This window comes from Arvicola amphibius, chromosome 2 (genome assembly GCF_903992535.2).
Source record: "Arvicola amphibius chromosome 2, mArvAmp1.2, whole genome shotgun sequence".
In the NCBI taxonomy this organism is placed as follows: Eukaryota; Metazoa; Chordata; class Mammalia; order Rodentia; family Cricetidae; genus Arvicola; species Arvicola amphibius.
Window position 1 is genome coordinate 107,153,730 of NC_052048.2, and position 26,284 is coordinate 107,180,013.

Below are 26,284 nucleotides of genomic sequence, written 5' to 3' on the forward strand. Positions count from 1 at the left end.
CCAAATGGCTTGGTCAGGTCAGCTGGTGGGTGGGCAGGCGGCTGACTCGGGCCAGTTGACAGACAGAGGGGAGAACCAACTGAAGAAAGCCCACTTGGCCTCCACTTGAAAGATTTCTTTCTGTCTCCAGTAACCCTGTCTCGTTCTGCCCTGGAAGGTGAGGATCTGCCGTAAAGAACTAGAGTTAGAAATAATCGAAGTTTTCTGCTTGGAAGCCACAGAAGGGAGGGCAGACCAAGTGGCCTGAAGCAGGTGACATTCGAGCTAGGCCTGTGGGGAGAGGTTGAATTTCAACAGGTTCACCAGAGGGGGTGGGGCTCGGGCACAGAGAAACCAGAAGGTGTAGTCTGGCAAGTAGCTTTTCCTGGCCTGGGGTGTGAGAGATGAGGAGGTTGGAAGGGCCCAGGAGCTGATGGGAGGGCTTTGGGGTTCTGTTTCAGTGGGCATGGGTTGATCTGATGGGCAATGGGGAGTCACAGACAGTGTCTGAGCAGAAGAGCCCTCATATTGCTTGTCTGGATTTAAAACATATTAGAACGTACTTGTATCTTTTTAGCCGTGCGGTTTTAGTTTTGCCGATGATGCTAACGGAGATCTTACTGGGGACATGGGAGACACACCAATTCCCAAACGCAGAGAGTTTGAGAAGGATCTTTCCAGTGGCTGAAGGTAGCTAGTGGAGACCTGGTGGAAAGCCACGGGGTTATTGAGACTGAGGCCCAAGACCCTTTAGCCACTTCCATCACAGGCTGGATGTGGGATTGGAGAAGACAGATGGATACCAGGAAAGAGGAATAAACCAGCCTGGGTGTAGAGGCACTGCAGTGGGCTTCTTGGCTATGTGGTGCTGTGAAAGTCACACAGCTGCTCTGAGCCACCCATCCTTCGGCAGATGAAATGGACGGTGAAGTGGGGTGGTGCGTGCAGGGTGTTGAGCCCTCCATCTGGCATGGAGCAAATATTGGCTCTTTGAGTTTGGGAACTGATTTGGGCTAGCCTAGCAGACATGGGCAGTATCTGCTGATACTTGTGGTTGTCACACTGGGGTAAAAGGTAGCACTGGCATGTGCTCCATGGAGACAAGACGCTGTTCAATGTCCTACCACACAGCTCCCCCCACCCCCACCCCAGCCACAGAGAATAATGGGTCACAGTGTCAGCGGTGCTGAGGAAAACTCTAAGGCAGTCACCTTCAGTCCACAAGGGCCGTGGGATGTTTGGTTAGGCAGCAGGACACATGTGAGAGTCTGAGTTACCTCACTGGGAAGAAAGTAGACAACATGGGAGTGGGTGGATGGGTCACTTGGGTGAAGGAGAAGGACAAGGTTGTGGAAGGAAAAAACTGTGGGTGACAACACATTTACAACAAGGACAGACAGACACAGACCTGGAGGTGGAGATTAAGGAAGGGTAGTGACAGGTAACATCACATGAATTGTCCATCACAAGGACCCTGAGCCTTCAAAAAATAGAAAGCTATGTGGTCACCAGGTCACAAAAGGATCCTTGGACAGAGCCCCTCATTTTCCTCCTTTCCTCTAAAGCCTACTGTGGTTGAAGCCAACGCAAAAACCACTAGGTCCGAACAGAGGAGTTCACACTGGTCCACCTCCCTCTTCACAGAATGGGAGTGGGCAAAAGAAAAGAGGCAGAATAGGACTGAGACCGGAAAACTGGATGGGACAGAAGCAATGGTAAAGTTCAGGGGACGGTTCCCGACAGCTGTGTGGACCCCAGAAGCAGAGCACAGAAGGGGCTAGTTAGTGTTTTAGAAATGGCACCCCCTGACATTGCTTATGCAAGAAGCTCCTATTAAATCATAAAATAAACAAGAAAGTGGGAGGGGGAATTGTTGGGAAGAAAGGGTGAGAGTGAGAAAGAGAGATGAATGTGCTCAAAATGTAAGCACATACACATATGAAATTCAAAGAACTCATTTAAAAAGCAGGTTTGAGACAAGGTCTCACTACGTAAACCCGGCTGTCCTGGAATGCACTATGTAGACCAGGCTGGTATTGAACTCCTGGAGCTCCACCATGCCTCTGCCTTCCATGGAATTAAAGGTGTGTGCTCCTATCCCAGCATCATTAACTTTTTTAAAGGTCTTTCCAGGGTCTGGAGAGACAGCTCATCAGTTAAGAGCACTTGCAGTTCTGGAGGGGGACCCAGGCTCAGTTCACTGCATTCATGGTAAGCAACCCACAATCACCTGCAATTCCAGCTCCCTCTTCTGACCTGACAGGCACTGCACCCATGTGCACATGCATGCTCCACCACAAATAAACATAATTAAAGAATTTTTATTGTAAAAAAAAGTGGGCGGCAGAGGCATACTGGTGAGTTCAAGGCCAGATAGTGAATTCTAGGCCAGTCAAGCTATATACAGAGACTGTCTTAAAAAGAAAAATCTTTTAAAAGTACTTTTTTTAGGTCAAAAAGATGGCTCAATGGGTAAAGCTCCCTGTTGGCCAGGCTGAAAGCCTGTGTTTGATCCCCATGGCCCACATTACGCTGCCTGGTTCTATGTCAACCTGATACAAGCTTGAGTCATCAGAGAGGAGAAATCCACTGAGAAAATCCCTCTACAGAATCAAGCTGTAGTCGAGCCTGTAGAATGTTTTCTAAACAGTAATTAATGAGTCGGGGACTCAGCCAATTGTGGGTAGTAGCACCCCTGGGCTGGTGGTCCTGGATTCCATATATAAAAGAAAAAAAAAAAAACAGGCTGAGCAAGTCAGTGAGCAGCACCCCTGCCATGACCTCTGCTTCAACTCCTGCCTCCAGGCTCCTGCCCTCTTTGAGTTCCTGTCCAGATTTTCCTTAATAATGAACAGCAATCCCAAAGTGTAAGCCAAGTAAATTCTTTCCTCCCCAACTTGCTCTTGGTCGTGTTGTTTCATCACAGCAACAGTAACCCTAACTAGGACACGCATGATGAGAAGAGAGAGTCAGCTCCTACAAGATGTTCTCTAACATCCGCATTGCTGATGATGCACCTCTTCCAATAAATAAACGCAACTTTCTTTTTAAAAAAAAATATTTATTTATTTATTATGTATACAATATTCTGTCTGTGTGTATGCCTGCAGGCCAGAGGAGGGCACCAGACCCAATTACAGATGGTTGTGAGCCACCATGTGGTTGCTGGGATTTGAACTCAGGACCTTTGGAAGAGCAGGCAATGCTCTTAACCTCTGAGCCATCTCTCCAGCCCTAAATGCAACTTTCAAAATAAAATAGAAAGACGTTTCCCAGGGCTTTTAACGCTGACATCAGATGAGAGTGAGAGCAAGAGTTTGCCCTCCTCGGCCGGGCTGTGGTGGTGTACACCTTTAATTCCAGCACTTAAGAGGCAGAGGCAGAAGGACAATGGCGTTGGGCTTCGATTCTTCTGCATGGACAGGCTCTGTGGGAGCCTTCTCAGCTTGGTTGATCACCTTCCCGGACCTGGGGGGAGTTGGGAGGACCTTGGTCTTAACATAGAGTAGGGAACCCTGATGGCTCCTTGGCCTGGAGAGGGAGGGGTATGGGTGGAGGGGAGGGGAGGAGGGGAGGAGATGGAAATTTTTTAATATTAAAAAAATAAAATAAACCATGAAAAAAAAAGAGGCAGAGGCAAGTGGATCTCTGTGAGATCAAGTCCTGCCTGGTCTATAGAGCAAGCACAACTAGGGCTATTACACAGAGAAATCCTGTCTCAAAAAACAAAGCAAAAAATAGCTTGCACTTCTCTGACACTGGCGGGAAGGTGGAGGGGTGCAGCAGGGGCTCTAGAAGTTCAGCACAGAGTGATCACGTCACTCAGAGATTCCACTCCTAAGCACAGACCCCAGGAAGTTGAAAGGACACGCACATGTTCACTTTTGTACATACAGTAGCACTAGGCATGATCAATAAGATGGAAAAAAATCATTGACCCATCAAAAAAAAAAAGGAAAGCCCCTCATCTGGGTGATAGAATAGTAGCCAGTCATAAAAACTAATGATATGTGTGGTTGGTTTTTTTTTTTCTGTTTTTGAGACAGTGCCTCATGTAGTCCAGGCTGGCCTCAAATGTCATTGAGGGTGGTCTAAAATACCTGACATGCCCACCTCCACCACCCAAGCTCTGGGATTACAGGCCTGTGCTACTACATCTAGCTCCAAACTCCTTCTTTCTCTTGTTATTTTTTCTATTCCTAGATCTGTGTATCTGTTTCTATGTGTGTATACATATATGATGTGAGAGAGGGGGCAAGTTTGCATGGAGGTCAGAGGACAACCATTGTTCTGTCCTGCTACTGGAGTCCCAGGGACAAGACGCCAGTCATCAGATTTGGTGCCACATGCATTTACCTGCTTAAGCCTTATTTTTAAAAAAAATTATGTTTATGAATGTTCTGCCCACATGTATGTCTATATAACATGTGTGTGCCTGGTGCCCAAAGGAGTTCAGAAGAAGGTGTCAGATACCCCTGGAACTGGAGTTACAATCATCATGTGGGTGCTGAGAGCTGAGCCAGGTCTCTGCAAGAGCAATAAATTCTCTTAACCACTGATCCAACTCCTCAGCCTTCACCATTTTGTTTTGTGTTGGTTTTTTTTTTTTTTAAGACAGTATCTCACTTTATAGACCATACTAACCCGGAGCTGATCTTCCTGCCTTAACCTCCTGAGTGCAGGCATTACATGCATGACTATGCCGATTCATTTTTTTGAGATGTCTATCTATTTTGTATGTATATGAATGTTTGTCTGCATGTATGTCTGTGCACCACATGTATGCAGTGCCTGAGAAGGTCAGAAGGAAGCGTCAGATCCCCTGAAACTGGAGTTACAGATGGTTGTGAACCACTATGTGGGTTCTGGGAACTGAGCAGCCAGTTCTTCAAATGGCTGAGCCAACTCTCCAGCCCCCCAATTTATCGCTGTTTAAAAAGATTATGAGCTAGGGGAGTGGCTTGTTGGTAGATCACTTCCACAGGTATATTTATAGATACATCCCTGAGTTTCACAATAGATTAAAACAGAATGGTCAGACAAAGTGAAGCTTAATTAATAGAAACAGCCTGAATGGGGTGGGGTGGTGCGTGTCTTTGATCTTAGGACTTAGGAAGCAGAGGCAGGCAAATCTCTGAGTTTGAGGAAAGCCTGTCTACAGAGTGAGTATCAGGATGGTCAGAGCTACACAGCGAAACCTTGTCTTAGAAAGAAAGAAGGAAAGGAAGGAAGGGAGGGAGGGAGGGAGGGAGGGAGGGAGGGAGGGAGGGAAGGAAGGAAGGAAGAAAGGAAGGAAGGAAGGAAGGAAGGAAAAAAGGAAAGAAGGAAAGAAGGAAAGAAGAAGCACCCTGGAGGATAGAAACAGCTAAGAGTTATTACCAGTCCTGAATCAAGGGCCTTCAATGGTTACTGGAATCTGAACCAAACAGGACTATGTGAACAAGGCTGACTCAGAGCCATATACCTCCCTTTCAGGAGCACAGACATAGATGTGAGCCACACAGGGAAAGAGATGAAATGCATGCACCCTTCCTCTTCTCCCTCTTCTAATGCCACTGGTAGCTAGCTCCCTATTAGTTGGGTCAAATGGAAAGCTACAAGGCAAAGCTTAGATAATCTATATGGACCTGCTTCTCCCAGATGCCTGAGATCTTTGGGAGTCCTTGCTTGATTCAGGCCTGACAAAACTGCTCTTGGCAGCATTTGTTACCAGCTCCAGGGTTTTTCTCATTCATTTTCTGCCTTTCCCCCAACTATCTGTTGTACAACATATATTTGTTCAACAAACACTAGCTATCTTCCATGCTGAATAATTAGAAATGGGCAACTTCAGAAGGCAAATCTTAATACAACCCTGTGATGAAGGGAAAGTTAAGAAGGCAAGGTGGCAGAAGAGGCCTCTCTAAAGAAGTGTGACTTGAGCACAGACCTTAAGAGAAAGAAGAAACACATTCCAGGTAGATGATAGGGCTTGCGCGAAGGTCCCGAGGCTGTGCTCTACCTAGAAGAACAGCCAGCTGGAACTGAGAGAAACACAGGAAGAGAGGGGAGGAGAGCAGAGCAAGAAGGTTGCAAAGTTCACTAGATCCTGCCCTGTGGGCTCTTATGAAAAGGATTGGGGTTACTTATTTTGTGTATGTATTGTGTGAATATCAGAGGACAGCTTGCATAAGTTAGTTCTCCCCTTCCACCGTGTGGGTTCTGGGGATGAAACTCAGGTCATTGTCCTCTGTGGCAAGCACCTTTACCTGATGTACTGGCTAGTGTTAGGTCAACTCAACACGAGTTAAAGTTATCGAAAAAGAGGGAACCTCAATTGAGAAAATACCTCCAAGCTTGGTGGATAGTGGTGGGGAATGGTACACACTTTCTATCTCAGCACTCAGGAAGCAGAGGCAGGCAGATCTATAGTACAAGTTCTAGGACATCCAAGGCTACACAGAGAAACTCTATCTTGAAAAACAGAAAGAGAGAGAGAGAAAGAGAGAGGGGGAGGGAGGGAGGGAGGGAGGGAGGGAGGGAGGGAGGGAGGGTGAGCACACCTCCATAAGATCCAGCTGCAAAGCCAACAGTCAACAAACTAAATGGAGAGAAACTCAAAATGATACCACTGAAATTAGGAACAAGATAAGGTTATCCACTCTTTCTACATCTATTCAATATAACACTTGAGGTCCTAGCTAGAGCAATAAAACAATAAAAGGAGATCAAGGGGATACAAATCAGAAAAGAAGTCAAACTCTCACTATTTGCTGATAATATAATAGTTTACATAAGTGACCCCAAAAATTCTACCAAGGAACATCTACAACTCATAAACACTTTCAGTAATGTAGCAGGATACAAGATTACTTCGAAAAAAATCAGTATCCCTTCTTTGCACAGATGATAAATGGGCTGAGAAAGAAATCAGAGAATCATCACCCTTCACAATAGCCACAAATACCATAAAAGATCTTGGCATAACTCTAATCAAACAAGTGGAAGATCTGTATGGCAAGAACTTTAATCTTTGGAAAATGAAATTGAAGAAGACACCAGAAAATGGAGAGATCTCCCATGCTCTTGGGTAGGTAGAATTAACATAGTAAAAATGGCAATCTTACCAAAAGCATTCTACAGATTCAATGCAATGCCCATCAAAATCCCAGCAAAATTCTTCACAGACTGCAAAAGAACGGTACTCAACTTCATATGGAAAAGCAAAAAACCAGGATAGCCAAAACAATCCTGTAAAATAAAGGAACTTCTGGAGGCATCGCAATCCCCGACTTCAAACTCTACTATAGAGCTACAGTATTGAAAACGGCCTGGTATTGACATAAAAACAGACAGGAGGACCAATGGAACCAAATCAAAGACCTGGATATCAATTCACACACCCACAAACACCTGATTTTTGACAAAGAAGCAAAAACTGTCAAATGGAAAAAAGAAAACATATTTAACAAATGGTGCTGGGGCCAGGCGGTGGTGGCGAATGCCTTTAATCCCAGCCCTCGGGAGGCAGAGGCAGGCAGATCTTTGTGAGTTCGAGGCCTGTCTGGTCTACAAGAGCTAGTTCCAGGACAGGCTCCAAAGCTACAGAGAAACCTTGCCTTGAAAAAAAACAAAAAACTAAATGGTGCTGACATAACTGGATATCAACATGTAGAAGAGTGAAATTAGATCCATATCTATCACCATGCACAAAACTCAAGTCCAAATGGATCAAAGACCTCAACATAAAACCAACCACATTGAACCTCATAAAAGAGAAAGTGGGAAATACATTTAAACGCATTGGCACAGGAGACCCCTTCCTAAATATAATCCCAGTAGCACAGACACTGAGAGCAACAATTAATAGATGGGGCCTCCTGAAACTGAGAAGCTTCTGTAAAGCTAAGGGCACAGTCAACAAAACAAAATGACAGCCTACAGAATGGGAAAAGATCTTCACTAACTCCACATCAGATAGAGGTCTGATCTCCAAAATGTACAAAGAACTCAAGAAATTGGTCGTCAAAAGAACAAATAATCCAATAAAAAAATGGGGTACAGACCTAAACAGAGAACTCTCAACAGAGAAATCTAAAATGGCTGAAAGACACTTAAGGAAATGCTCAACATTCTTAGCCATCAAAGAAATGCAAATCAAAACAACTCTGAGATTCCATCTTATACCTGTTAGAATGGCCAAGATCAAAAACACTGATGACAGCTTATGCTGGAGAGGATGTGGGGTAAAGGGAATGCTCCTCCATTGCAGGTGGGAGTCCAAACTGGTACAGCTGCTTTGAAAATCAGTATGGTGATTTCTCAGAAAATTAGGAAACAACCTTCCTGAATACCCAGCAATACCACTTTTGGGTATATACCCAAAGGATGTTCAATCATACCACAAGGACATGTGCTCAACTATGTTCATAGCAGCATTGTTTGTCATAGCAAGAACCTGGAAACAACCTAAATGCCCCTCAACTGAAGAAGATGTAGTACATTACACAATGAAGTACTACACAGCAGAAAAAAATAATGACAACTTGAAATTTGCAGGCAAATGGATAGATCTAGAAAATATATTAAGTTAGGTAACCCAGACCCAGAAAGACAAATATCATATGTACTCACTCATAAGTGGCTTTTAGACATAAATCAAAGAAAAACCAGCCTACAATTCACAACTCCAGAGAACCTAGACAACAAAGAGGATCCTAAGAGAGACAAACATGAATATAATCTACATGGGAAGTAGAAAAAGATAAGATCTCCTGAGTAAATTGGAAGCATGGGATCATGGAAGAGGGCAGAAGGGGAGAGGGGAGAAAGGGAAGGGAGTGGAGAAAAATATATAGCTCAATAAAAATAATTTAAAAAATTCAGCTGTAGGCAAGCCTGTAGAGTATTTTAATTAGTGATTGATGGGGGAGGGCCCAGTCCATTGTGGGTGATATTATCTCTGGGCTGCTGGCCCTGGGTTCTATAAGAAAGCAGACTGTGCAGACCCTGGGGAGCAAGCCAGGAAGCAGCTCCCCTCCATGATCTCTGCCTCAGCTCCTGCCTCAGCTTCCTGTCCTTGAAAATTTCTGCCATCACTGACCTTGAAGGTGAACTGTGACTGAAATAAACCCTTTCCTTCTCAAGTTGCTTTTGGTCATGGTGTTTCATCACAATAATAGTAACCCTAACTAAGACACCCTTTGAGCCATCTCACCTGCCCAGGACTGGGGTTATTATTCTGGGGAAGGTGGGAGCTACACCAGGTTCTGAGCTGAGAAGGCTCTAAGCAAAGGCTGTAACAGGCGCCCTCTGGCTGCAACGTTATGAATAGGTTGAAGGAGGAACAGGAGATTGGTGAAGAAAGTGAGTGAGTGAATTTTGTTCTCTTTTGTGTTTATTTTTGTTTGTTTGTTTGGTTTTAAACAGGGTTTCTCTGTGTAGTTCTGTCTTGGAACTCACTCTGTAGACCAGGTTGGCTTCAGACGCATAGAGATCTACCTGCCTCTGCCTCCCTCGTACTGGTACTAAAAGTGCTCTACCACGCCCGGCTCTCTTGGTTTTATTTCCAGTGTTGGAGATGGAACCCAGGGCCTTGCACTCCACCACTGAGCCACATTTTGGCTGTGAAATTTTCAAACGGTGAAACAAATGAAATTCGCTGACAGATTGGATGCAGGGATGTCAGATGACAACTCATAGTGACAGAAAACTTTTTGGCTTGGGGAGTAATAAGCTGAAGTTTTTCTAGAAGGGACCTGGGGGAAAAAGTTAAGAAAGAGCAACAGAAAGAAAGACCAGTATGGGGAGAAGGTGGAAGCAATTCCAGAGGAACAGCACAGCAGCAGTAAAAACCCAGACAAGAATTGAGCATGGTGGCTCCTGGTGAACTGAGGGAAATGGACAGGAGTTCCAGGGAGCCTGGGCTACACAGTGAGACCTGGAAGGGGCATAGAAAGATTCCTGTAAGAAGTGCTATGGTGGGTGGGTTTTAATGGTTTAATGTGAGTCTGGGTTGAAGGGAAGAGCAGGTAGGTGCAGAGTGATGCCTTGAGATGTCAGTCCTTGTCCTCAGGAAACCACACCGTGAAGCTGAGCAAAGAACCCTTCACCTTTATAAACTCACTTAGGAGGAAAGGAGATTGCTATGACAAAGTGGCACTCCAACATGGTCTACTAACACCACGTAAAACCTGAGGGGGCTTAAAAGAGAGGGAGAGAGAGAGAGAGAGAGAGAGAGAGAGAGAGAGAGAGATTAACACAGCTTTTTGTTGTTTGCTACAGAGAGATTTTCCTGATTCAGCGATTTGAAAAAAAAAAGCAGCACCATTTTAAAACGAGGCTTCCTGGGCCCTGCCGCTGGTGCAAACTCCAGCTATGGAGCATTCGTGGGTTCAGATGTTTGTGTGTCTACTTGGGATCAGGAGGAAAGTAGCTGAGACCATGCCCATGGCTCAGCTCTTCCTGCCTGGGCAGATGGCAGAATCAGACTTGGGCAGGTGGGAGAGCATGGGAGATTCCTGCCACCATACAGAGAGATGTTTTCAGGCTGTGCACTGCTCTGCGTGGCAGATTTGGCTGAAAATCAGATAAAAAGGATTTATGTGTGGCATGCTCATTCTCCGGGTTGGACTGCTGAGTGCAGCTCCTGCCTGGCAGCCCCAGAGCTAGCAGAAATGGTACGTCCATCATTTTGAAATTGGAGAGAGGTGGAGTCAACATCCAGAGCAGCCACAACCAAGCTGCTCAGCATTTTAAAAGCTCTTCAAGACAGTAGAGAATTACAAACAATGCAATAAGCCAGATTCAGACATAAAAGACCTCTAAATGGGTCACAGTGTTGGATGGGTGTACATAGACTTGGGAGAGAGAAGAAAAAGAGTATAGAGAATAAAGTTAATGCCTTAAAAAAGGGTAAAATCTTTAAAAAGACAGAGTACAGATAGTCATAGATTAAAAAAAAAGAAAAATAAGCCATGTAAAAATGGAAAATTCACACAGAGTCTGTATTATTAGTATTATTGTGTTTTCTTTAAATTTTTTAACTGTAAAAGAGCTAAGTGCAGAGAGACATTTCACTGCTAAGCTAAACCAACATATATGTTCTAAAGGTATCTTGACTTCAAAGTTTGGGTCTAAGGATATGATGCTTTGGAAAGGAGGCTCTTCTTTTGCTTTCACAGAAGATGAGGCCCTGTGGATTCCTTCTAGATCAATATGGTATGATATGATAGACCACACCCTCCTGAAAGGTTGCTGTGAAAACCCTCAAAAAATTACTTTGCTCAAATGTTGACTGAGAGGAACCTAGCACACAGGTTACACCATGAAAGACCTGAATAACAGAGCCCCCATACAACAGGAAGCAGTTTGGAGAGAAATAACTCCACCCATATTCCCAAATATTGTTTATAAATGTTCTTTTACATTTAAAGGGGGATATGATATAGATATGAATAATTTGCACTGGTATAAATCTTGATTTATTGATACAAGTTTAAGGTCAATTTTGTTATATGTATATGTATTTCTGATCTTGATTAAGGTATTGTGATTGTATAGTTCCTTTTAAAAATTTAATGTATAATTAGGAAATATAGGTTGTTAATGGATAATTATAAATAATAGTCAAGCTTGTAGTCATGTTAGCTAGATTTTCTAGGTATATAGAGATATATTTCAGTTAGATAGGCATTCTTCATCTCTTTCAAAGACTACAGAATTTGGCATTTAAAATGTTTTAATAACTTAGGGCTTTTTATGACAATGAGACATGTCTGCTCCTGGCAGCACCAATCTACTTCAAGAGGAAGATGGGCAATGAAGAGGCTCCTTATGGAGTTGGTTAGCCATTTGGACAAGAAACTGCTCTTTCCTGGACTGTTGCATAAACTGGACATGAAGAACCCACAGAGAGAGAACTGCTGAACTTGAACCTAAAAGTGAGATGATCCTTTGGGGTTACTGATTCATGAAAGAGTCTGCAAGACATTCTTCAGGATACAGAAGAAAGTGACTGAACTGTCTTTGAAATTTCCTGCTTCATGGGAAAGTCTGCTGGATACTATGTGCCTATAGGCTGAAGATGGATGCCCCAACAGTACAGAAGAACTTTGGGTGACTGTTCAGACAGCAAGATGTCTCTGTCATTTCTAGAGTTTTGGAAGTTGCTTACAATGTACTTCCTGTTTACTTAGGTAATATTATATCCTTCTGGAGTCTTTGATAAAGTTGAAGAATAGATAGTTATAGTTTTCCATTATTATGATAAAAGATAAAGTAGATATAAGTATTGTAACTGCAAATCTTGCTTTATGACTGTTATATGTAATTTTACTATGTTAAGGTGAAAGCCTTTCTTTTTTGTTTAAACAGAAAAAGGGGAAATGATGAGGAGGTCCTTCTGTATTTGTGTTGATTTCATTGGTTGAATAAAGAATCTGCCTTGGCCTTTTGATAGGGCAAAATCTTAGGTAGGCAGGAAAGACAGAACAGAATTCTGGGAGGAAGAAGGCAGGAAGAGTGAGCCACCATGAAGCTGCCAGGTCAGACATGCTGAATCTTTCCCAGTAAGCCACAGCCTCGTGGTTCTACACAGATTATTAGAAATGGGTTGAATAAAGATGTAAGAATTAGCCAATAAGAGGCTAAAGCTAATGGGCCAGGCAGTAATCTAATTAATACAATTTCCGTGTGGTTATTTCAGGGGAGTTAAGCTAGCCGGGCGGCGGGATACAGCCCGCCGCTCTGCCTCACTACATGAGATTTATATTTATAATAATAAACTAAAGGGAGAGAGCTATGGGCATAGCTCAGTTGGTAGAACATCTGCCTGACATGCATGAGGTCCGAGGTTCAATCCCAATGCAGAAAATAGTAATAACTTAAGAGGGTCAGTCAGTTGAAGGATGGAGAGATGGCAGAGGATTCAATTTCAGTACCTAGCACCCACATCAGGTGGCTCACAACCATCTGCAACTCCAGCACCAGGGAATCCCATGCCTTCTTCTTCTGGACTCTAAAAGCACCACGATACCCCCCCCCTCTCTCTCTCACACACACACACACACACACACAAAATCTCTTTTAAAATAAAAAAAAAAACAGTATTCAAAGTCATCCATGACTACAACTTGGGCTACAAGATAATGACTGACTAATTAATTAATAATTAATTAAAGAAATGTCAGATAAGAGTCTTTGTAAATTGGATGAGGTTGCCAGGAAGACCTGGAAATCTAATGTGGAATATTGTCAGTGTATCTAGTCCAGGTCAGTAGGAGACCAGCATCCTCAAGAAGACAGAGTGTGGAGGCCTCAGGGGAGACAGTGGAAGCTGAATTGTCCATGTCCTTGCATGATGCCACCGTGTGCCTGACAGAAACAGGAGAAAAGTGGTTAGCAGGAAAAGGCACTTGGTGCTGAGCATGAGGATCCGAGTTCCATCCCTGGGATCCTCGTATTGAAAGGAGAGGACAGACTCTTGCAAATTAGCCTTTGACCTCCACACAGAGAACACATACCCAGTCCAGGATAAATAATAAAATGTAACAAAAGAGAAGAAGGAAGCCAGAGCAGGGGTGCCTTGCAGGAGCCAGGCCTTGGAGGAATGGAAACACTTGCTCTGTTGCCCCATCTGGAGCGCCCGAGGTCGCTGGCTCTGCAGATAGGAACCGATAGGGGAGGAAGTGGGCTGTGGCTAGAGCACCCCTCCACCTCCGCCGGGGATACAGCCTCTGCTCTTCACAGCCAAAAGCTTCTTCAGGCAAATTTGGTAAGCTACGGTGTCAAAAGTCAGCTCCCCTCAAAATAAATCAGAACAGTAGCACGTTCCCTTTTTTTGGAGGACCTGCCTTCTAGAATGTCTCTAGAAATCTGAAAATACTTTAGGCTGAATCCAGGTTTTGTCCGTTGCTAGGTGGCTTTTATCAAGTTACTTCACCTCTCTGAGCTAGGTTGACCACTTTTCCCTCACTCATCAGATACACCTACCTGCATCATTAATTCCCCCATCATTAATTCCTACCCTGAGACTGTGAGGTATGGCTCTGGAAAGTGCCTGACCCCAGGGAGAGTCCCAGACACTCAAAAGGAGGACATAACTTATTCAGGCTCACTGTTAAACTCAGCTCTATTTGGCCCCGAGACTGGTGAAACTTTTTGGGGATTGGTATAAGACCCTTCTCAGCAAGAGGCTGGCACACAGTGGTACTATACCCTGGTGCTGGTCCCTCCCACAAGAGGGAGCTCATGTCTGACATTAACTGGATGACCAGGAACCGGAGGCTGGATAACCCAGATACCTAGGGTAGAACCAAACACAGCTGGCAAAATTAAAGAATAAAAGATAAATTAATGAAATGATCCCAAATGATATTCTGTTATATTCATAAATCGGTGCCTAGTTCCGGTGTCCAGCAGCTGATGGGAGGCCTTCACCTTCAATCTCAAACTGGCACAGGAATCACCCCTCCCATCCTCAACTGCCTTGTCTGCAAAATGCAGGTGTGAAGGAGTCTCTTCCTAGAGCTGTCCTCACTTTGCTTAGGAGACAGCAGGAATTTAAAGTGTGTAAAAATAGACGGTACACACTTCTTGTTCCTCAGAATGCTACACACAGGGACTACAGAGCCCAACAGAAACAAATCTAAACCTGGTGGTGGTATACATCTGTAATCCCAGCACTAGGAAAGAGGAGTGTGATCAAGAGTTCAAGGTCATCTTCTGCTACGCAGTGAGTTCAAAGCCATCCTGTGCTACAAGACACCCTGTCTCCAAAAAAAAAAAATAAATAAAATAATGATTCAGTAGATAAAAAAGCATTTGCAATGTAAGTCTGACAACTTGAGTTCAATCCCTGGAACCCACAGCAGAAAAAGAACCAACTCAAAAAAGTTATCCTCTGACCTCCATATACACACCAAGATGAGCACACACAAATATACACAGAATATAATAATAATAATAATAATAATAATAATAATAATAATAATAATAGATGTCTAAAAGCAAACCTTGGCCAGGCAGCACACACCTATAATCCCAGCACTCGAGAAGGATGAAGCTACACTAGGATACTTGGCAAGTTCAAAGCTGGTCTGGGCTACATGAGATTTGGCTCAATAGCAGTAGAAAATGAAAAAGAGAAGGAGGAGGAAAAAGAAAAAACAAAACAGAACTAGGCCTGGTGGCACACACTTTTACTTGGTTACAGAAGCCCTTGGGAGGCCAAAGCAGGAGGACTGAGGGTTTAAAGCCAGCCTAGGCTACCTAAGTGAGTTCCTGTGTTTACAAAGACAACAAAACAAACAAGGACCAGCAAGATGGCTGGGGGGGTGGTGGTGTAAAAGTGCTTACTTTCAAGTCTGCCAATGTGAGTGTGATCACCAGAACCCTTGTGATGGAAAGAGAAAGCCAACTCCCAAAAGCAGTCTTCCTCTGACCTCTACACGCAGGTACACACACAGCGCGCTCACACACACTTCCCCTTTCCCCCAGGTATGCTGAGAACTTGTGCACATCAATGCACAGTTCAAATGAGCAAGAACAGAGAGAATCCAAGTGAGCTCTTGGTGATGGATAAAGAAAATGTTATCAGCAGTGCAGTGTGGCATTACTCTGCTGCATAAAGGAACGAGGCACCAACACGCACTGTAGCAAGGCTGAACCTTGAAAGCACAGTGGTACCGGGAGAAGCCAGACCCAGAAGGCTAGACAGTGTATAGATCCATCTATATGAAATGTCAGCATGGAAAGATCACAGAGAGCAGAGCAGAGGCTACCTGAGCCTGAAGGGATGGGCACAGGGAGTGATATGTTTGGGGTTTCCACTTGGGATGGAGAAATTTTTTTTTTTGGCTCTGTAGACAAGTGGTGCTTGCAAAACTCTATTGTGTGTTAAATGTCACTGATTGCTGGGTTTATAGTTTTAAGTTGCTTGCTTCGCAGTGATTAATTTTGTGCATGATGGTACACACTTGCCGTCCTAGCACTTGGGAATGTCAAAAGAATTACAAATTCAAGTCTAGCCTGGACTCCATGAAGCTCTGCTTCAAGAAAACAAAACAAAGGCAGAAAAATAAGTCAGTGGGTAAAGGGTACCTGCCACCAAACCTGCCAGCCTTTGATCCCTGAGGCACACGGCAGAAGGAGAACAGACTTCTGAAAGCTATCCTTCGATCTGCACACACACACGCACACACACGGCAGAGAATATAAATTCTCTTACTTTAGTTTGTTTTCTGTGAGTATGCAGAGGTCAACTCTTTGTAAGTTGATTCTTTCCTTCCACCATGTGGATTCAGGGTGTGAGGGCTGAATTCAGGATGGGAAGCACAACCTTTATGCCCCTCCCTAGCTCTCACCCCCTCCCCCGGGCCATACTACCTGCCAAATGTGAGGTTTTTAAAATATTTTTGAATAAACTGAGTATATGATGATGCGTGTGTATTCATCAAAGCACTTCAGAAACAGAAGCAAGATCAGTCTCAGGAAGTTAAAGGTCAGCCTGGATTACAGAGGATCCTTTCTCAAACAATAATTAATTATTAATTACTTTGCTAACACTTTGTCCTGTGAATTTCTCTCAGTAACAGGTGGGTGGTGAGAAATGAATCCCATCCATTCCTTCAGCACAGCCAAGAGATAAGCACACTGCTGTTCCCATTGTAGAGATGGAGAAAATGAGGCACATGGAAAGGAAAGGCTCTACCTTATGCGGCCGGGAAGCCTGTACTGAAACCTTTCTTTTGGCCAAGGAGTAACAGAGGTGATAATACACCCACAGTGAAGTTACCACCCCAGCACAATGACTCAGAAAGAGAACAGAGAGCAGAATTCAGGAGGTTGGCCATCTTGACCTAGAACGTTTTCTTTGCTCAGAGAAGCAGAGCCGGGGAGACCCACAGCTAAGAGGCAGGCCCTCTGTTCAGGAAGTAAGCCATCCACCATGTTTCCCCCACTCTACTCTGAGAGCTCTCAGCGCTGTCCTTGGGCTGTGTCTCAAGGAACTCATGGTCTGGAATTGCCAAGGCCAGAATAAGATGGACCCAACTTCTCAAAGTTACGGATGATCCTTTCTCGGAGTCTCGAGGAACAAAGGAACTGGGGAAACCAGAGAAGAGAGAAAGGCTTTCTGGAAAGGGAGCTATTGCCAAAGGACTTTGAAGACTATGTAGGAGCCTACCAGATCAAGTCAAAAAGCTTGTGAGTACATTTTGAACTTTTCTCAGCATTTATCTTTATTCAACGTATTGGAAACATTACGGGATACTTCAAGCCGTTCACTCAAGTCCATCAGGTTCTCGTAACTTGATTCATCGTATTATTGTCTTCTATCCCCCTTCTTCTTCCCAAATGGTCCTTCTACTTTCACGTTGTATAATATCACACCACACACACATACACACTCCACACACACACACCACACTACATTTTTATTATCTAGTCATCTATTTAAGGTAATTCCACTTCTTAGCTGTTGTGAAAACAGCTGCGGTTAGCATGGCTGAGCAAGTGTCTCTGTGCTAGGCTGACTTAGAGTCCTTCTGATACCTGCCCAGGAGCTGAATCCTGTGGAAATTCCACTTGTAGATTTTTTTTTCAAAAAATTTCAATTTTCCTTAATGGCTACACCAGCTTAAACCCCAACCCCAGCAGTTCATAAAGGTTCCTGTCTCCCCCCAGGCTCTCCAGCATCTGTTACAATTTATTAAAAATTAATTAATTAGCTGGGCAGTGGTGGTGCACACCTTTAGTTCAAGCACTAAGGAGGCAGAGGCAGGAGGATCTCTGAATTTGAGACCAGCCTGGTCTACAGAGCAAGTTCCAGGACAGCCAGAGCTATACAGAGTAATTCTACAGACAAACAATAAATAATATTTTTTAAAGGGGCCAGAAAGCTGGTTCTGTGGTTAAGAGCACTTATTGTTTTTGTAGGGAACCCGGGTTCGAGCCCCAGTGCCCACATGGTGGCTCACAACCATGGCAACTCCAGTTCCAGGGGATTTGATACCTCCTTCTGCCTTGGGTACCAGGCACTTATGTAGTGCACAGGCATACGTAGCTGTGATCAAACCTCTCACACATATAAAATAAGTAAATCTTTGTTTGTTTGATTGCTTGCTTGCTTGTTTGAAATAAGAGTCTCATTAGGTAACCCTTGCTGTCCTGGAACTCACTAAGTAGATTAGGCTGTCCTTGAACTCACAGGGCTCCACCAGCCTCTCTGCCTCCAGAGTGCTGGGCTAATAAAATAAATATTTAAAAAAAATAAGTTCAAGGTCATCTTCAAACATACTTCAAGGCCAGTCTATATTACATGAGACATTGTTTGGAAAGGAAAATAAAAGTAGAGGCTTAGAACTGAGGCTCAGTCTATGGACCAAGTTCCAGGATAGCCAGGGCTACCCAGAGAAACCCTGCCTCTAAAAAACAAAACAAAAGGAAAAACTGTCTCTTAGTATCTCATGCAGACCAGGATGGCAACAAATTCAATGTGCAGCTAAAGCTGGCCTTGAACTTCTGATCCTCGCACCCCCATCTATCCAGCACCAACACTCCCAACTTCTATGTCCTTCTCTTGAGGAAGGGATGGCGCTAGTTTGTGGGCATATGGTACTGTTTGCCCAGAGAGCATCAGCTTCCGGGTCCACTCACCCCCATCGATCCTGGGCCCCTAGCACTCCATCATGGTTTGAACGCAACACATCAGCACAGTGTCCCAAATCAATTACAAAACTTATCCCCAGCTACAGGACGAGATGCCCCATGATTAAATCTCTTCCTTCCCTTCCAGAAACTCAGTCTAAGCCACCTACTGCCTATTGGAGGCCACTGGAGGCAGCTCCAAGAGCAAACAGTTTTATTTTTCCCTTTGGCACTCTGACTCTGGGCTCCTCTAAATCCTGGGCTGGCCTAAACCAGCTTAGGTGGCTTGGCAGCTGCTCCAGATGGGATCCAATCCCAGCCCGGAGGCCAGGCAGCCTGCAGGAAGCTGGGGGAGCTCCAGATGTGGAAATAATGAGCCTGGATTCGCCTCAGATGTGGGAGTCCAGATATCCGGTTAATGGCATGGATTACTCCCACTGGCTAGACTCTGCCACAGCTGGGGCCTTCAAGACAGGTGTGTAGGACACAGGACCCTGACCACAGTCTCCTCAACCACATCCCACACGGTGTTCTAAGCATTTGATCCCTATGGCCTGATTTCATCTTCATGGTGTCTGTAGGAGGGCCTCCACTTCCATTCTCAAGGAGGACAGAATGAGGGCAAGACATGAAACTACTTGCTGCAATTAGAGGTAGATCAGGAATTTGTTATTTTTTTTAATTATTTTTTACTGTTTGAGAATTTCATACACAGACACAATGTGGTCTGATTAAGTCTTTCCATTCTGTCCTCTCCAATTCCTCCCTTATCCCCCTACCCAATTCCTTCCCAATTTCATGGACTTTGTTTTGTTTTTTTTTTTTAAATCAATGTGTTAACACTAAATGCTGCCTATTTCCGAATGGATACAGGGCCACCTACTGGAGCATGGGTGGCCTCTCAGGTGCCACAACCCTAATAAAACTGGCTCACCCTGTCCCAACAGCCATCAATTGCATAGCTTCTCAGCTAGGGGTGGGACCTCCTGACCACCGTTCACTTCGTACTGGGATTATATCTGGCTTAATTTTGTGCATTTAAACCCCAGTCATCATGAACTCATGTGTGCCAGGGGCACACTGTTGTGTCCAGAATACAGTCTCATGGCAGTCATCCATGACCTCTGGTTCTTGCAATCCTTTAGTACTGGGAGGAGGATATGTGACATAGATGACCCATTTAGTGCTGAACACTTTGAAGTCCCTTATGCTTCCCACGCTGACCTGTAGGACTCTGTTTTAATACTTTTTGTAAAGACTTATTTTTTGTAAAGATTTATTTATTAATATATACAGTATTCTGCCTGCAAGTAGGCCTGCAGGCCAGAAGAGAGCACCAGATCTCATTACAGATAGTTGTGAGCCACCATGTGGGTGCTGGGAATTGAACTCAGGACCTCTGGAAGAGCAGCCAGTGCTCTTAACCGCTGAGCCATCTCTCCAGTCCATGCATTAATACTTTTAAATTTTCTCTCATTTACGTACTGGGTGAAAACATGTGCACGGGCTACATATGGAGGTCAGAGGCCAACAGCAGGAGTTAGTCCTTCCCTTCCACCATGTAAGTTTCCAAGATGGAACTCAAGCCTTCAGGCTTTACCCACTGAGCCATCTCACCAGCCTGTATATACATATGATTTCTTTATTTTATTTATGTGAGTGTTCTGCCTGCATGTATGTCTGCACACCACATGGCTGTCTGGTGCCTGCAGAGGTCAACAGTAAACATCAGACTACATGGAAGTTACAGATGTTGTGAGCCAGCTTGTGTGTTCTGGGAACCAAACCCAGGTCCTCTGCAAGAGCAAGTGTTATTTCTGTTGTTTGGTTGGTTGGTTGTTTGGTTGTTTGTTTGGTTGGTTGGTTGGTTGCTTGGTTGCTTGGTTGGTTGGTTGGTTGGTTGGTTTTTTTTCGAGACAGGGTTTCTCTGTAGTTTTAGGGCCTGTCCTGGAATTAGCTCTTGTAGACCAGGCTGGCCTTAAACTCACAGAGATCTGCCTGCCTCTGCCTCCCGAGTGCTGGGATTAAAGGCATACAGCACCACCGCCCGGCTTGAACAAGTGTTCTTAACAGCTGAACCATCTCTCCCAGCCTAGTTGTATCTTTTTAAGTTGTGTTAACAGATTGATTGGTTGGCTGACACCTGTGTGTACATACTTATGGAGGCCAGAGGAAAATTTAAGAAATCAGTTCTCTTTCCACTATGTGCGTCAAGGGAGTAGGGGTGAGGGGGTAGGGTAAAATCAAGTAGTCAGGCTTGATACCATGTGCCTTTGCCCACTGAGCCTCTTGCTGTTCCCTCCTGTGGCGGTTTGAACAAGAATGGCCCCCACAGGATCATAGATTTGAATCCTTAGTCACCAGGGAGTGGCACTCCTTGAAAGGATTAGGAGATGTGACCTTTATGGAAGAAATGTGTCACCAGGGGTGGGTTTAGGGCTTTCAAGAGCCCATGCCAAGCCCAGGCCAGGCCCATCTGTGGATGAGAGTGTAGCTCTCAACCACTTACTTTTCCAGCGCCACGCCTGCCATACCTGCCACAGTGTTCTCTACTATGATGACAATGGACTACACCTCTGGAACTGTGAACAATGCTTCCTTTTCTAAGAGTGGTCATGGTCATGTGGTGTGGGAGGTCCTTCTGTCTGTGTGTTGCTTTTATTGGTCAATGAATAAAAAAACTGGCTTGGCCTATAGCAAGGTAGAAGGAAGGCAGAGTCAGAGAGACACTATGGAGCCACCGCCAGAGTCAGACATGCCGGAACTTTGGTGGTAGGCCACAACCTCATGGTGATACGCAGATTAATAGAAATGGGTTAAATTAAGATGTAAGAATTAGCCAATAAGAAGCTAGAGCTAATGGACCAAGCCGTGTTTTAAGTAATACAGTTTCTGTGTGATTATTTTGGTTCTGGGAGGCCGGGATGAACAAGCTTCCTCCTCCTACAGTTGTGGTGTCTCTTCACAGCAATAGAACGGTGACCAAGATACCCCTCACTTGCCACCAAAATAAGTTTGGTATTTTTTCATGTCTACTAAAAATTTTGAGCTTGGTCTGAGGGGAGTGTAAATACTTAGCACACATGACAATTCCATTCACAACAACAACACATAAATAAAATTAGTTGACCTATTTAAAAACTGTTTAAAGTAACATAATTTTATATAAAAAACAAAAATTGTTTTTTAGGTTTTTTGAGAAAGAGATTCACTGTGGGGCTCTGGCTGTCCTGGAAGTCACTCTGTAAACAAGACTGGCCTCAATCTCATAGAGATCTGCCTGCCTTTGCCTCTTGAGTGCTGGGATTAAAGTTGTGGGCCACCACTGAGGATTATAATAGATAAATTTTATACACGCCCTCCCAAAAATGTTTACAAAACAGTCAACCCATAAACTGACTCCATTCATGGATATATGTAAGTAAAATCTAGAGCTAAATTTTAAAATATAGACCCAAAGACTGAGGTGTGGCTTGAGAAAAGAGCCCCAGCCTAGAACCCCCGGTGACGGTCTAGGGCTTTACTCACTTATGGAGCCCTGACCTCCTATGCAGGAAACCCAAGACTCCATACATAGCACTGAGAAAAAGGCTCATAAAATCTCAACCCAAGGGCTAAAGAATTGGTTCAGTGGTTAAGAACACTGGCTGCTCTTTCAGAGGACCAAGTTTCAATACCCAGCACCCACATAGCAGCTCTCAACTATTTGAAACACAAATTCCAAGGAAGCCCTTTTCCAGCTTCCACCTGCATGTGATACACAAGCATACATGTAAGCAAAACAGCCATACACATAAACTATAAATAAGTAAATCTAAAAAGAAAAATTCAACCTAGGACACACACTTTAATCCTAACACTCTGGAGACAGGGACAGGTGAATCTCTGTGAGTTTGAGGCCAGCCTGGTCTACACAGTGAATCAGTTCTTATCGCAACAACAACAACAACAAAACAACTTTGGGGTGGGGGTGGTGCACGCCTTTAATCTCAACACCACTCAGGAGGTAGAGGCTAGTGAATCTCTGTGAGTTCAAGGCCAGCCTGGTCTGTAACGTGAACTCCAGGACAGCCAAGGTTATACAAAAAATAATAATAATAATAATAATAATAAAATAAAACAAAACAAAAAACAAACCCAAAAAACCCTGTTTCGAAAAACAAAAACAAACAAACAAGAAAATCAAGTTCAAACTCTTGAGCAGATAGGATGAGTCAGTGGGTGAAGGTACTTGCTGCCAAGCCTAAGTTCAACCCCTGGGACAGACCCACTTGACAAAGGAGAGCTCCAACTCACACAGGTTGTCCTCTAAGGAACATTCGGACGCTTAACCTGGAAGCCTTCTCCTCATAGCAGCTTTTGTTATTATTAACAAGGGGCTTGTTTGCAAAGATTGTCGCGACCGTTATCATGGTGGGATTTGATTTGTTTCTAGGTGGCAGAATTTGCAGTACTAGGGAATTAGCCTTGCATATGCTAAGTGAACACTCTCACCACTAAGCTATGTCCCTAACCTGAATAGCGAATTTCTTTTTATTCATTGTGTGTGTGTGTGTGTGTGTGGTTTGCAGATGTGTAATGGTATACATGCAGAAGTCAGTTCTCTCCTTCTAACCTTTGGATCTTGGAGATCTAACTCAGATTTGGTGGTTGGTGGCATCTCACCAGACCCACAATGAACACTTTTAACTATGACTGTGACCCCAAGTCTAGCCCTGCTTCAAGTTTCTTCTCTGATTCTGGTCCTTCTCAAGGCCTCAAGGCTCTACCTATCTTTGCCAGTGCTCCAGGTTCTGGCCAGGGTTTGTTCTCCTGAGACCCTGTCTTTCTATCAGCCTGGAAGTGCTGGCCTCTCCTTATGGGCAAGCCTAATGAATTAGGAGGGCAGCTTACAGAATGGGATGATTCATCATGGAATCTCCTGATTTTCTGCTGCCACCCAGGCCCAGCCCAGCCCAGGTACGTTGGTGGGTGGGTATCTGATGTGTGGGCATGTGTGTTTGCGTGTTTCAGAGCCCAGCCTAGCCTGATCCTGAAGCCTATCTTACTGAAGCTTTCACTTCCTCAGCAAACAATCCCTAATTGGTCCCTAAACACTCCAGAACTTATCTTGGGGCAACAGAGCCGATAAGAGATAAGATAGGGAGTATAGTCCTTGGGATAGCAAAATGGCTCAGTGGATAAACACTTGCCACCAAGCCCGACTTCCTATTTGACCCCCTGGACTCACAGAGTGGAAGGAAAGAACCGACTCCCACAAGTTGTCCTTTAACCTACGCACAGACAGACAGACCGACAGACAGACAGACGCACACCGTAGCACACAAAATAAATAACATACAGAAAAAGATAAAGGAAAAGCGAGAAGGCAGGCCTGCAGCCTGGGCTATGTGAAACGTGCAGTGATGAAGAAAGCAAGAAGCTAGATAATTTCATCTACTGAGGAGGCTGACTCAGGAGGCCTGTCTGGGCTACAGAATGAGTTCAACTCGGTGAAGTCCTATCTCAAAATTAGACCCAGAGAGAGAAAGAGAGAGAGATCTTGGAGATGGTTTAGTCAGTAAGTTCCTGCCACAAAATCATAAGGCCCTTAACATCATTCTAAAAAGCTAGACATGATGACTCCTGTCCGTAATTCCAAAACCAGGGGGCAGAGACAGGCATTTCTCTGGAGCTCCTTAGCCAACCAGTCTGGTTGAATCTACAAGTTGTAAATTTATTGAAAAACCCTGTGTCAAAAAGTAATGTGAGAGCAATTGAGGAATAATTTATGTCAGCCTCTGGCATCTGCATGCAGGAGCACACATTTGCATGTACATCCACACATACACCCATACCCATATGAACATATACATACAAGATACACACACACACACACACACATATATATATATATACAATTTTTATGAGAGAAGTTCTCTGACTTCTTGAAATGTGTACCTCTGACTGTCTTGAAACACACTATGTAGACTAGGCTGGCTTGAACTCAAAGAATTCTATGCTCTGCCTTCTGAGTGCTAGGATTAAAGTCTTTTTACCACCACACCTAACTAAAAATTGCTTTCAATTAACAGATCTAAGAATGAGGCTCAATGGTAAATCATTTGCTTAGCATGTGCAAGACACTGAGTTCAATTCCCAATATTTATTGCAAGAGAGACAAAGGGAGAAAAGGAGAGAGGGAGGAAGGGAGGAAGAAAGGATAAATCTAAGCATTGTGGTGCATGCTGGTAATTGTTGCACTCAAAGGGTTTATGCAGGAAGGTTGCCATGAGTTTGAGACCAGTCTAGGTTATGTATCAAAGTACCAGGCCAGTCAGTGCTCTATAATAAGACCCGATCTCAAGAAACCAGGAAGGACCAAGTGTAGTGGTAATGGAGGAGGGTCATCTGTCTATGTGTTACTCTCATTAGTTAATAAAGAAACTGCCTTGGCCCTTTAATAGGACAGAAAATTAGGTAGGCGGAGTAGACAGAACAGAATTGTGGGAGAAAGAAAGCAGAGTCAGGCAGACTCCTCAGGCAGTCGCCATACCTCTCCTCTCCAAGACAGACGCAGGTTAAGATCTCTCCTGGTAAGCCACCACCTCGTGGTGCTACACAGATTACTAAATACGGGTTAAAGCAAGATGTGAGAATTAGCCAATAAGAGGCTGAAACTAATGGGCCAGGCAGTGTTTAAATGAATAGTTTTCGTGTAATTATTTTGGGTGTAAAGCTAGCCATGCGGGAGCCATGCAGTAATGCAGCCCGCTGCTCCTATCACTACAGTAGTGGTGCACACCTTTAATCCAGCACTTGGTGGACAGAGTCAGGTGGATCTCTGTGCATTTGAGGCCACTGTGGTCTAATAGGGAGTTCCAGCCAAGATTATGTATTGAGACCCCATCTAAAGAAACAAAAAGAAGCCGAGCAGTGGTGGCACACACTTTTAATCCCAGCACTTGGGAGGTAGAGGCAGATAGATTTTTGTGAGTTCAAGGCTAGCCTGGTCTACAAGACAGTTCCAGGACAGGCTCCAGAGCTACAGAGAAACCCTGTCTCAAAAAAAAAAAAAAACAAAAACAAAAACAAAAAACAAAAAAGAAAAAAGAAACAAAAAAGATAAAAGAAAGAAACCAGTAAGTAGGTAAGAGAAGAAAAGGAGGGAAGAAGAGAGGAAATGCTGACCTTTGACCAACACACAAGCACACAGAAGTGCATGCATATACCAGTGTGCATAAAATACACACACAAGAAATAAAAATAAATAGTTTTAAAGAAAACTTAATGAGCTCCTGTCTCGATAGAAAAAGGATTGGGGTTTATTTAGCCCATGGATAGAATACTTACCTAACATGTGAGGCCCTGGGTTCCACCCGTAGCACAGCAAACAGTAGCATTGATATGAGTCCAAGTGAATGGCACCAGGAGACACACCGCTGTAGACTGTGGACTTTGAGTGCCTGGTGTGTCAATAGAGTCTCATTGATTGTCACTTCTGTGTCACTTTTGTGTTGGGTATTGATAACAGGAGACACTATGTATTGGGGCAGGGGTTTGTTGGGGGGTGGCTTACAGCAAGTCTATACTTTGTGCTCAGTTTTGTCTTGAACCTAGAACTTTTGGGGGAAACCGAAGCAGGAAAATCACTAGTTTGGAGCTAGCCTGGACCACATCAAATTTTTTAAAAATTAAA

The 26,284-nt window shown here is 44.1% G+C and overlaps 1 protein-coding gene across 4 annotated transcripts in view; it reads right to left on the minus strand.

The window, feature by feature from the left end:
- Window positions 1-26,018, minus strand: part of LOC119806238 (cytochrome P450 4F22) — a 66,094-nt gene extending 40,076 nt beyond the window's left edge. For 2 of the 4 annotated variants that reach the window (XM_038317837.1, XM_038317839.1), the window contains exon 1: window positions 25,939-26,015. Coding sequence is in view for 1 of the 4 variants with exons in the window: in XM_038317836.1 (XP_038173764.1) it covers window positions 25,939-25,988 (50 nt within the window). In the remaining 3 variants the exon portion in view is untranslated. Of the gene's footprint in view, window positions 1-25,938 lie in introns of all 4 variants that reach the window. The other 2 variants (XM_038317838.1, XM_038317836.1) reach the window with 2 other exon arrangements.
- Window positions 26,019-26,284: the final 266 nt, after the last annotated feature.